The sequence below is a fragment of the Falco rusticolus genome, chromosome 2 (genome assembly GCF_015220075.1).
Source record: "Falco rusticolus isolate bFalRus1 chromosome 2, bFalRus1.pri, whole genome shotgun sequence".
Taxonomy (NCBI): Eukaryota; Metazoa; Chordata; class Aves; order Falconiformes; family Falconidae; genus Falco; species Falco rusticolus.
Window position 1 is genome coordinate 62946559 of NC_051188.1, and position 13072 is coordinate 62959630.

General features: G+C 39.1%; 1 protein-coding gene across 1 annotated transcript in view; it reads right to left on the reverse strand.

The window, feature by feature from the left end:
• Positions 1–13072, reverse strand: part of COL4A1 (collagen type IV alpha 1 chain) — a 124821-nt gene that overhangs the window by 15863 nt on the left and 95886 nt on the right. Inside the window, exons 31-43 of the mRNA XM_037375717.1 lie at positions 12632–12745; positions 12062–12229; positions 11423–11512; positions 10695–10847; positions 7718–7816; positions 7537–7626; positions 6538–6677; positions 5518–5644; positions 5333–5413; positions 4476–4574; positions 3911–3961; positions 1848–2033; positions 1052–1185 (exon numbers count right to left, since the gene is read on the reverse strand). Of these exons, the coding sequence (XP_037231614.1) occupies positions 1052–1185; positions 1848–2033; positions 3911–3961; positions 4476–4574; positions 5333–5413; positions 5518–5644; positions 6538–6677; positions 7537–7626; positions 7718–7816; positions 10695–10847; positions 11423–11512; positions 12062–12229; positions 12632–12745 (1532 nt within the window). The remainder of the gene's footprint in view (positions 1–1051; positions 1186–1847; positions 2034–3910; positions 3962–4475; positions 4575–5332; positions 5414–5517; positions 5645–6537; positions 6678–7536; positions 7627–7717; positions 7817–10694; positions 10848–11422; positions 11513–12061; positions 12230–12631; positions 12746–13072) is intronic.

Below are 13072 nucleotides of genomic sequence, written 5' to 3' on the forward strand. Positions count from 1 at the left end.
AGTACTGCAAATTCTTAAAATAAGAATATTATTTTGAAATTCACTTCCTTCAAGCTGGTATGGTGTGATCTCAAAGATAAAAAGGCATAGCCAAGATTTGGTGTCAGAACAGTGAAGCAAATCCTGAATGTCTCTGTGAAGTGAATCCTGGATGCACAAAAGGATACAGTGGATCTTTGCATTATCGAGAATAATGTGGACCTTTTACGTCCACTATCAGTATCCTGCTTTTTCACATCAGGACCCTATTCCCGAGTCTTCCTTTTGTACACTAGGAATTGTTGAGTCATATCCACCTACTTTCCTATTCCTTCTTCCAAAATTATCATCATCATAATCACAATTATTATTAATAATTCTTTATTTTTATTATTTTCTTAGTAGGAAAGAGGAATAGTTAAAATATAGACTGTATTTTTCAGTGTGGAAGAAGGCAGCGGACACTCCAAGAGGAAGAGTATAGAAGACCAACTATTCTGGGTGACTGTCTTATTCTGCTTCATTCTCCCTAATACACAGAAAAGGGACTGGTTTAGACCAGGGAAAATGAATAATATATGACCACAAAGTACTAATATCATTGCCTGTTTGTATTTCTAAATCAGCAGCTATATTTCATCACTTACAGTACTGAAAGTGCACTTTATTTGGAAGTTTTCATAACAAAACCAAACAATTCAGATATTTTCAAAAGGCAATTTATCATGAAATACGCAACCTTTAAAATTAACTACTAATGCATTTGTAGGATTTATGGATGTGCTGCAGCCATCTTGTACTGTTAATACACTCTAAATTATTATATTCTGGGTGTTGTATGCTACCACTCACTATCTATAAATTTCTAATAAGTTCATTAGCTTACCGGGAAGCCTTTAGAAGGAGAGAACTTAAATGTTTTCAGACTGACTTGACATCGTCAGCAGTGAGTCCAAAGGCACTTTGAGCATAAAGTATCATTATTTTGAACAAGAAATATCTATGATTAATACATCCATTAATTACAAGAACCAACTTTCAGCATATCTGGAGGGTACTAAAAGTAACTTACTGGCAGTCCCTGGAAACCTGGATCACCTTTGACTCCTGGACTGCCAGGAGTCCCAGGCCAACCATTGCTCCCCTGCTCTCCTTTGGCCCCTTTCAGTCCTGGGGGTCCTGGTGGCCCTGTTGGACCTGGTAAACCTGCAAGCCAGAAGAAGACATTATTTAGTGGCAAAATTTGTTCAGAGCAGTACCTGATGGAGAACAAGCTGGCTCAATCTACAGGTAGGCAGAACCAAAGTAATTATTGTAACAACATTTCAAGAAAATAAGCAGAGGAATCTGTTGCAGGGAGGTCCATATGACTCCCCATCCTAACATTTATCAGCCTGTGACTGATGGAAAATAGCGGAGAGTTCTCTTTATGTGCAGAACAAACAGATGGTATGTTCTCAGGTATAAACATACTAAAGACATATTGCAGCTCTGCTCTGCTCCCCTCCTTAACCTCTAGCACAGGGCCACTGCCAAGGTACGGCCACACTGGGCCATTTTTAAACACACTAACACTCCAGGACATAAGAACATACAGCCATGGCTGCCTCACAACAGTAAATAAAGTCCAGAGGGAAAGATGGAAATGGGAGGCAAACTTCTCAACATCAGAAAGATTCCTGGACAAAACCAACTGCCTGAGGACATAAAATCAGCCTCTCCTAGGACATAACACCAAACTGCCTATGAAGGGAAGCTATGACCTGTGAGAAGAGGATAAACAAGAATATGCAATACTGATTAATCATTAATTAATTAGGTGAGCTTTGCTTAACAGCAGTACATTAATACTAAAGATAAAGAATTACCTGGAAGACCAGGTTGGCCTTGGGGTCCTCTGTCTCCTTTAGGGCCCTCAATTGCACTTCCTGGTAGCCCAGGAAGACCTTGGCTTCCCTTAGGACCTGGTGGACCAGCATATCCTGGTTCTCCTTTCAGGCCTGGGATCCCCGGACTTCCTGGGGATCCTGGAAAACCCACATCACCTTTCGCACCTAAGATTTGAAACAACCCCCAAAACACGATTAGAGAAAGAATCACAATCACTGAAACCTTCTGCCTTATTATCTACTCACAGTAAGCTTTATTCCTTAAGAACCTTGCCTTTATACCTTTGTATAAAAGTGCAAAACTTTAGGAAAACTGTATTATTCTCCACATGACATAAAGTATGAGGAAAAGAGTAGTTAAACTGACATATCTTTTCTTAGCTAAACTGATCACTGGACTATTTTAAATCACTCTAGAAACAGATGAACATTCAGCATCTCTGTATGAGTCTTTACAGAAAGAATATAAACCCCCTAAAGCCTTACTCCATTACAATTATTATTGTCACAGCTGAGTAATGGATGTTTTGCTTGACTAAGCATAAAAGGACTTGCTCCTGGAGAAAAATGGAATACATTTTTTATTAAGATCTAGATTTAGACACTTAGTACTTACCTTCAGGCTTGCACAAATATCGGTCAAATTTTAGATCATGATTGAGCAAAAAAGTATATAGATTAGCTGGTGTAAGTACAATAATAAAGAGAAAATGTGTAAAGAACACTATCCTTGGCTCTTTGCCTAAGCAGAAGAGGGTCTTTAAATCCTAGACTTTTTGGAACTACAAAATATTTGGAACACAAACTATGTCAGTTGGATATCTATTTACTCTAAAATCAGATATTTTTAAATGAGCTGTGCTGATAAAATGAGAGAGATGGGTGAGGTGAGAAAAATGCTCTCATAATCTAGCATTCTACATACCTTACTAAGCTATGATTGGAAAATTTGCTTATTGGAATAAGTTCTCTAACGTTAGGGCTTTCGCAGCAATTAATGACCGTTAATTACTCTAAGATGGTAAATAAAACATATTCTAAAAGCCTGGTTTCTCATTTTTGATTGTCCACACAAATTTCCTGTATTTATAGAATGAATGAGTGAGGTCAGGCATTTTAAGCTATGTAAGTTTTTCAAAATCTATCATGTCATGTTAATTTCATACACGAACTACTTGAATCTTTTCTGTTTTCTGAAAGTTTAAAATTGAAAAGCCTTTAACTGCATCCACTTTTGTTTATCAGCAGCACTTTGATATTTCTTCACTACTGTATCTATTGCAATCTATTGTCTAGGACATACTTATTTCATAAAATGGAGCATGGTGCATTACAAACACTTTAAACAAGCACTGACTCAAGCCAATCAAGCCATTCTCACAGCACAGTGTAGTGATGCACTTTAGCCAAGACCACAAGTGGTCTTGAAATTGTGATAGCTATGTGCCTGTACCCGAGCTAGTAAGTCCTGAGTCCAGGCAATAACAATTTTCAGTAAGATCTCATCAGGTCTCTGCTGTCTTTTGCACCTCTGCACCACGCTCCTGTGCATAGCTTAGACATGCTCTGCTGAGCTATACAGAGTAACTATTTTAGCAATGAATAAAATTACATCTGGGCTGCACAACAGACTTGGGTAAAAAAATCACTGCAGTATCCTGGCCATGAAACTATTATGCTTAGCTGTTTGGTGAACAGAGCCTCACTAGATTTTGATTCTTGCAGAATTAGTAGGAAAACAAAAATAATTGGAGTCAAAAGCACAGCACACAAATACAGGAGTTATTTATATTACCTCATCACAGCACAGCTTGCAATAAATTCCACACTATGAATAATTACCTATTTTAGGGCATATCTAACTCATGTCCAAGATGCTGCCACTGTAACAGAAATTAGTATTTGAGCCTCTCAGAGTTTCTGCCTACTCTGAAAAGGTATAGCATGTAAAAGATTGAAGTATAAAGTATTTCTGATTTACAGAATTACGGTTATAATCTGTTGGGAGGGACGTTCGCTGCTTGTTTAAAGAGGTGTTTTACCTTTATCTCCCTTTGCACCGGGAAATCCTGGAATTCCTCTACCTGGAATACCTGTAATATAGAGGCAGCAAAAAATTAGAAGATGGGACAGTACTTAAGTTTAGTCTGTAAAGAACAAAACTCTATTAAGCAAATATAAAATCTAAATAATTTTTTTATGCAAAAGCTCTACAGGGCAGAGACTGTCTTTGTTGTGTATTGGTATTGTATGTAGCACAATGCATCCTGTATGACTGAAAATTATACCCTAAGAAAGCTTGCTCCATTATTTCACAGCTAAGCTACAGACTGAATTTAATTCCAAAATTCACCACCTCTTTAAAGTACTGCCAGCTTTTGTGGAAGAAATTCTTTCAAGACTGATTAAACACAGTTGTTCATCTAAATGATCAGCTTTACAGTGATGGATGATAGTCAGTAGTTTGCAAGACACTACACTAACTTTATTTTCTAAGGTTCCATCCAAAGTACACCAAACCCAGCACACCCCTCTACCAGCTACTCTTGTGTAGCCTGCCTCTCTGCATTTTTGTACCCCATAAAATTAACATGACAGTCACAGTACCTTGTTCACCCTTGGCACCAGCTGCACCTGGAATCCCATCATAACCTGGTTCACCTTTCTGTCCAATGGAACCAGCAGGACCCGGAACACCAGGTTCACCTGAAAAATCATTGCCATTGTCATTTCACCCAAGAATCGTCAGACTTTTGTTTACACATTTTCTTCCTCTAAAGAAAAGCTTGACTCACTCTTTTGCTTCCACAGAGACGAAGTAGATACTGCACAATGACTTCAGTGTGACTTTTCTCTGAGGTTACTTCTGAATTAAATCAGCGTGAGACATGGCTCAAGTGTTACAGATTTTAATATAGCTAATTATCATGAATCTCAGTGAGTGTACAGTGCAGGAACTCCAACAAAGACTTGTAAATAGCACAGCCCATTGTCCAATGAGTTGATGTGTCCTGCAGCCAGTAAACTAAGAACACAAGGCTCCAAGTTCAAAAATGCTACACTCATAGCAGCAATGGACTCACTCCCCTCCTTACTCTATTTCCTCTTTAACATCTGTGTAATAATGCTAATGTGGTGATTCAGGTCTGGGCCCATGGATCAACTTTATTCTTTTTAAAGGAACTCAGAAACAACCGAACTAATGGCTATAGCACCAGTCTTGTGGAAGGTGCTAAAATCTTTTCCACAAACAGTGCAAAATAGGTATTTAGCCCCACACTACACTGACTTAGATTTACCTGGGAAACAGCACTGTCTATTTTTGCTTATGAAATGAACAAATGTACCAGGAAATAGATGAGCCAATATGAATGTAGAATGCCACAGTATTTGTTTTAGCTAGTGCCTGGACGTGATCAATAAATACTTCAAGTAGCATTTGGCGTTTTATATCTCTTATCTACCTGGTTCTCCTTTTAAACCTGGAATGCCACTTAAGCCAGGAAGTCCTTTTTCACCCTTTTCTCCGTGGCGGCCAGGGCTCCCTAAAGAAAGCAAGAAGATGTGAGTTTATATGCGGGATATTTAGTTTAAGTTTCACATTACTTTTCCTCTGCCATTTCTGTTTAATTAAAGCATAAACACTTGCCTGGAAATCCTGCCATGCCAGGGGATCCTTTGGGACCTGGGGCACCGGGCATTCCAGGAATTCCTGCACTACCCTTTTCACCCTTATCTCCAGATAAACCTGGACTACCCGTTCTTCCTGGTTCTCCCTAGAAGAAGCAGCACACATTATAAAATCCACACATTAATTCTGAAACAGCTTTTTCTGTTTGCAATGGTAGATGTCACCCCTCATCCATCAGACTTACAAAGAATTTCATTCTTTTTCCATTTAGAAACAAAGTAATTTAGGATTAAATTTTGCATTAAATTCCACTATCAGAATTACTGACTTTTCTAGCAATTGCTTAATACCTACATACAAAAATGAGTAGTTTTCTATGCATTTTATGACAGTTTTTACAAAGTCATTTCCAAATTAGCCTCTTAACTTACTTATTACGCTTAACCATCTTCAAAAAATATTTTTTTAAGTCTTCAGCAAGTTTGATAACAACCAGATTAGTAAGTTTTATTTTTACAAATTTTACTTATAAATTCGTGATTATTGCCATTGTATAGCTAGGAAAATGAATGTGAAACAAATGAGAATCCATTAGAATACTATCAGAGATTCAATTAACTTTACAGACAGTATCAATACAGTTCTCTTTTCAGTAGTATCTGAGCATTTAATGGTTTGTTTCAGCTTTCCAGCAACTCTGTGAAAGTACAGAAACACTATTTCGGTGTTATTATTCACTCTGTAAGAAGCCCTTTGCACGCACTTACTTAGTATTTTAAAAGTTCTTCCCCTCTGACATTTCTAGCACTGTAAATTAGCCTATTCTGAAGAGACAGAGTAAGAACGAACCCTGGAGATAATGGTCACATCAAACAGAATGCATTTAAACCCATGCATATGCACAGCTTTCAAATTTCTCATCAGGTATTTAAGTGAACATAATAGAAAATATAATAAAATAGCTTAAAGGCCAACAGCATCTTTTCAAATTAAGTACTTGGAAGAGACAAACAATTAAATCCTTAGGGGTATAAATACCTTCTCACCAGGAGACCCTGGAAAGCCAATTCCAGGAAAACCTGGTGCTCCTTTGTCTCCTTTTTCACCTTTTTGGCCAGGGAACCCTGGTGTGCCTGGTGAACCTGGTACTCCTGGCAGACCCTTTTCTCCGGGTGTTCCTAGCAAGAGAAAAGGAAAAATGGGTTTATCAGAACTAGCGGTACCCTAGCAGTGTTGATAGTCATTTCTCAGTGTTGTCTCAGCTATTCAGAGCTACGAAAACAATGTAATTCACTAAAACAGCTAGTAAATTAACTTTTGAAATTCACCGTCTAAATGGGACTTTTTATAGAAAAGCTCTCCTCATAAGGAAAGGTTGTAATCCTGGATTCAGAGTAAACAGAGCTCTTGCTAAAAATATGATTTGAACAGAAGTTTACATTGATTTGAATAGTTTCTAACAGGAACGCAGTGACAAAGGGACTCTGCTGTAGCAAATTATTCTGTTCCTCTTTACCATTTCAGTTTTCACCTTTGATTTCCTAAACATGCTAGGCACAAGGCCATCTGACTCCAGACAAAGCTTCCGTGTGAAGATATAGGTTCTTCTCCATTCTATTCTTTACCAATCCCCTCCACACCATCACTCTGCTCGGACCACTACAGTCTGTGATTAACATGCAGCACGCAGCAACTTACCAATCTTTTTAGAAGGGGGAAAATACACAAGAAGTTTAATGCTTCTTAAGCTCACACGCTAGCAGAGACAGACAAACAGGTATCATTTGAAAAACCGCTGCCTGTGACAAATACACAAATCCTACATATCCAGCTAAAGCCTGTGTATGTAAAAACTTGGGAAACCATCCTATTGTATATCACAATAGGCTTGAGAAAGAAATGTCCCAAAAGCCTAAAGTTCACACACTGCAAACAGTGCAACTGTTTAGTAGATCCAACCAATAAATATTCCATACAGGTCTCTGTTCTATATTCACTTGAGGGAAACAATAGTAAGGAATTCCCAGCCATCAGTACCTGGCAAACCCATTTCACCAACTGATCCCTTTTGTCCTGGAATTCCTGGATCTCCTGGGTACCCTGGGGGGCCTGGATCACCTTTTGGTCCTAAGGACAGTGGAGAAATTAAGAGTCCCATTAGTTAAAGAGGTTTTAAATACCTGATGAACAGTCTCTCTGTTGCTAGCTTCAGACATACCTGGCTGTCCTGGAGTACCAGGTTCACCATCCTTTCCTGGAATTCCTGGTTCTCCATACTCCCCGCGTAACCCTTTTTCTCCTGTTGCTCCATGGTCCCCTAGACACCAGCAAACACACAGAGTGAGATCAGTTTTATCAAAATTCACTGTAATGTCATGTAATAATCCTTCTAGCTAATTTTTGATCACTGTTGCTTTCTCTGCTGAACAAGGAAATAGCTGAATGCAAGCTTCATAGATTGTATAGTAGAGTCACACTTCAGTAAAACACAACTGTCCAGTCACTAAACCAGTGCTGAGAAAAGGCTGCAAATTATTACAGTTTTACAGGTGTCTGTGCAAATTACTAGTCAGGTTACATCTTTAAAAGAAATTGCGAACAAACATGTGTTTGAGTTAGATTAATGAGTTACTTCAGAAGTGCCAGACAGTGTCAGGTTTTAACAGAAATGATTGATTTGACTGTTCTGCTGTCTAAAACGGTACGTGGGAAGAACCAGTTCACAGCCAGAATTTTGTGTTTCCTCAGTCCTATCTAATGTTAAAGCATCTTCACCATTCCACAAGGCTCCACCTCTTATCCTGTGTTGTGCCTCTCTCCAGCTTTACAATCCAAGCTTTTTGGTCACAACCCTTTCTGTTAGTGTTGCATATATAGTACAGGACTATAGGTTACTGACGATAGCTCACTGAATGTTTTTAAGTGGAATTTATTAAAAACATCCCAAGATTTCAAAACCATTTTTTTTCATTAAACGTCAATGACAATCTTCTGTAAAAATACTGTACGTTTTCTGCACGGTTTGTATTTTAGAAGCTTTACAAAACATTACTGTGATATTCATGCCTAGAGAGATAAAGGCAGCTAACAGATCAGCAAAGTTATGGAGTATAACTAGGTTATTTTTCTCTGCTGGTACTAAGTATCTTTGGGTTGAAAAGGATGAGATGGGCAGAAAAGCAGCACAAATTTTCAGGCTGCGGTCTGTCTGGAACCTACTCTTCCAGGCTGTGTGAGCCAGGCCAATCTGTAGACTGTGTGGTCAGGAAAAGGTAGAGCATACAAGTTTGCAAGCATGCGTTATTAGTACTGGAGAGATTAAGTTAGAAACTAAAAGAAATGAACCATTTGAATTTCTGAATTTCTCAGCAAAGGCTTCTTTATATGCATGTATCCAATGTGCCTAATTTGTATTTCTGGAAAGGAAATACAACTATTTAGCAATCAGTCAACCTACAGGTCAACAGCAGATAAGAAAGTAATGGAAACCAGCCTATGTGGATTTGTTTTAAAGCTTTTCATACCACCATATATATCAAGATCAGAAACAAATGAGGAAAAATTAATCTAGATGAAATCTTTATAGGCTGGGAACCTCATCAAATACACAAGTGCTCTCAGACACTGCATCTCAGCTTAGAGGCAGATCCACTCCACACTTGCTCCTGCCCTCCCCTGCAGTCCCTGGCTGTCCAAGCTGGGAGGCTCTGCCTATTCACATGCCTAGGTTTCTCTGAGACTCAGCTGGGACAGATGAGCCCAGGTCTTCTGACAAGTAGTCAGGACATGGAGATATGAGATACCCAGAGGAAAACTCTCCTGTTCCCACAGTCCAAATATAGTATAGTTATTGGTGACTCACTGCAAACTGGAAAGGAGTCTCAAGTGCTCTGTTCTGGGCCCGAGAGAGAATATATTGATGAAATGTACAGATGACACTAAATTGGAAAGGCTTTGAAAAGAGGACAGGATTAGACTGCAGAAGGATTTTGAAGAGTTGGAATAAAGGTTGAAAATCAATATCATAAAATTGAAAAAGCACAATACACCACATATGTGGTGGTGGTAAGTCAAAAGCATGCATACAAAATGAAAAATGATTGCATAGGCAGCAGTTCAGAAGTAAAGGACTAAGGATTACAGCTGACCACAAATTAAGTTGGCTGTTGTTTCAAGAAAGGGAAATTTCTTTCTAGCAGGCCCTGAGTTGAAGTACTTCACTTGTTTCAGCAAAGTGCACTCTAACAAGGATGCAGCCAAACTGGGGAGAAGTCAGAAAGAATAACAAGAATGATAATTATTTCAGAAAACATGATACACAATGAAAGGCGGAAGGATTTGGCTGAGGGAAATAGAAGGCTACCTGATCTCGGTAGCTCCCTTCTAAGCCCTACACTTCTATTTTAACTAAAACAGTTATCGTTTATTTACAAATTTTTATGGAATTTAGTAATAAAAAGTAAATCATAATTAAAAAAGGACAAATACATATATAAAAATACACATTATTTTTTCTTTGAAAAAACCCACCGAGGAGGCAGAATGATCTTAAACAACTAAATTTCCATGTAGTAGTAAAACTAAAAATCCAAAAAGAATGCACTGTCTAAAAAAACCTAGTATCTCTACCACTATTAAGTATCTAAACAGAAAGCTGATTGCCTTTCTCCTGCATATTTCCAGATGTTTCTAAACTGACATAAGTTGATCTTTTGGTACCAGTGGCATACAAGTGCATCTTTCCTGAAATTTCTTCAGGTCACAGAGAAACATGCGTGCCAAAAAAGGCTGCCCACTTTTTCCTGCAGTATCAGTTGGCCTTCATGGCCACAACAGTGTTTCCACTGTATGTTTTACATGAAAGACAGCTTTTCTCTTCTGGCAAGCTCTGGTTTCTACTATTAAAATTTCTTTTCTTTTCTTTTGAAAGAGTTTTCTGATAAAATAAGTAAAATGGATTTTGTAAGAGCAAATTGAACCTCTTCCATACAACCAAAGCCTCTTCTGTCTGTGATTAATCTTTGTTTCTATGGAGTTGAACGATACTGGAAAAATATTTGCTTTTGCTGCGTGAAATTCTTTAATCTTTTTTTTTAAAATGTTGTATAAAACATATACAACTGAACTCAAAGCATTGCTTTTTAAGAGTGTATGAGTGTTAATTACGCTTATCCACAGTTCGAGACTGAAGTTACCTTTTTCTCCTTGATCTCCCTTTTGGCCTTTGAGACTAACCATGTCCATGGTGTCCATCGTTCCAGGTTTTCCTGGGAGACCAGCTTCACCTTTATCTCCTTTGACACCAGGATCACCCTGTGGTCCAACTACACCTTTGAAACCTTGGCTACCTATAAAGGGATAGCACAGAATATTATAGTGGCATATAAAGCTTCACAAAAATATTTAGTAGGCAACAAGTGAAATCAGCTATTTATTCAAATTTTGAGCACTGAATACAATGCTCTAGAACATCTCATTCATCTTGTACCAAGTTATTCTATATCAAGACTTCACAACAGCTCTGTCAAAAAAGTTGGCATATTTTTCCCACTTCACAGCCATTAATTTTAGAGTCTCAAAACAACAGAGACAGGAGTTTGGCAGTAATACAGGATTTAATGAAGACCTTCCTGGTGGCTTTTTATAATTTCAAACACAGTATTTTTCTTGGAGCAGTATCTATAGCATCCTCGCACCTACAATGTTGGAGAGTGGATCAAAAATCTTGCTTGGTGCCCAAATACATGACTGCTTCTAAGATATGGCTTTCTAAATTACACTATTTTAACTTACACAGAAGTTACTTGACATAAAGCATTCTTTAGGCCAAGCATACTCCTTACATTTGGTTATTTACAGACTTGACTTCTGCCAGGAAAAAGGTGGATTTTACAATTTTGATTGTGAAAAATCTCTCTCTCACCTTTTTCACCAGGCAACCCCGGATCTCCAACTGGTCCAGGAGTTCCTGGCAATCCAGGAGTTCCCATAACTCCCATTTCTCCTTTGGCTCCTGAAACCAAAGTGAAACAGTGAATAACAGAAATAAAACAAGCAGTGTAAAGAAGTACAAGAAACAGAGTTATTTACTATCTATCATATTAGGAATTGCCCTAATTAAAGAAAAATGGGACATAGAAAATTATTAACCTAAACAGCCTGATAGAGAAAACAACAGTAAAAATAGTGTTACGAAAACCAGGATGAAACAGTTTGTAATGGGTTTTTGACAAATTCTTAAAACTTCCTATTACAGTAAACAATACTGTCACTAACAAAGGCATTATTAAAACCACATTGTGTCACTGAAACCATGCAGAATAATCCCCTTTTATTATTACAGGCTAAAGGCTAGTTCCTGCAAGTTGCTGGACTTGATCCACCAAAGGACTTTAGCAGTTCAGCTACACGTGCCCAGAGCTGCCTTACTGACGTCAGCTCATGTGTTTTCTCAAGCTTGGGCTGTTTGATGGATCACTTTCTAACAGAGTACAAGGGCTTATGACCACAACTTAATAAAACAGTTGTCAAAGATGCTGGTTTCCGAAGGAAAGACATTTACCTGCTGATCCTTTCAGCCCAACAGCCCCCTGCGGACCTGGCAGGCCGGGTAGCCCCACAGACCCTGGCACTCCGGGCTGGCCCTGGCTACCTTTATCCCCTTTTGGTCCTGGCATATCTAGGCCTGGGACACCAGGGAAGCCCCTTTCTCCTTTTATTCCAGGAAATCCTGGGAAAAACAGAAGATACAGGATTAGTCCTAAACAGAGCAGAGACAACATTATTAACAAGAATATCTGATAACGTCCACCTGCGGTTCAGAAACTATATGGCATGAAGAATGAAGACTCAAAGCCAGACAGCAGAAATAGTCCTAATTTTCTGAGTGAGACTTTTGATCCTGTATATATTATCCATCGATGACCCAAGGGGACTGAACAAAAAGCTTCTCAGGAGGCCTAGCCCTGTATTTTGGACCAAACAGAGGAGGACCGCTGACATGCCCCCGCCGTGCACCCCCACCGACCTCACACTGCACAACAGTTCACGAGCAACACTTTCACCAATGCCAATATCCATTTATGCTGAAAGTCCTCTCCTAAGCACCATCATGGGAGTATTTTTCCCTCACCTGGTGGTCCTTGGGGTCCTGGCTGCCCAGCAGGTCCTGGTGATCCCTGCGGGCCCACCCCCGGTGCACCTGGAGAGCCTGGCAAGCCTTGCAGTCCTGGGAGGCCAGGGTCTCCTGTGGGGAGACAGACACACAGGCTGAGTGTCCTCCAATGTTGTTGGAAATCTTTCTTGCTGAAGATGCTAGACAAGGCAATTTGGAAGCACCAGCCCAAGAAGACCTCATTTCAGTCTCTAATACCTCCCACCCAGGCTTGGAGGAAGGGCTGCTCTTTGCAGCTAGCATTCATTACCAGTGGTTGGTAGGAGAAAACGAGGAGAAGGAAAAAGGGTGATTCCCTGAGATATCAGTAGGATATTTCAGTGGTGAATAGACTTCTTGCTACATCTGTAGGGGAGTGCCTTTAAAAAGATATAGAAATAGAGATCTGCATTTTTCCAG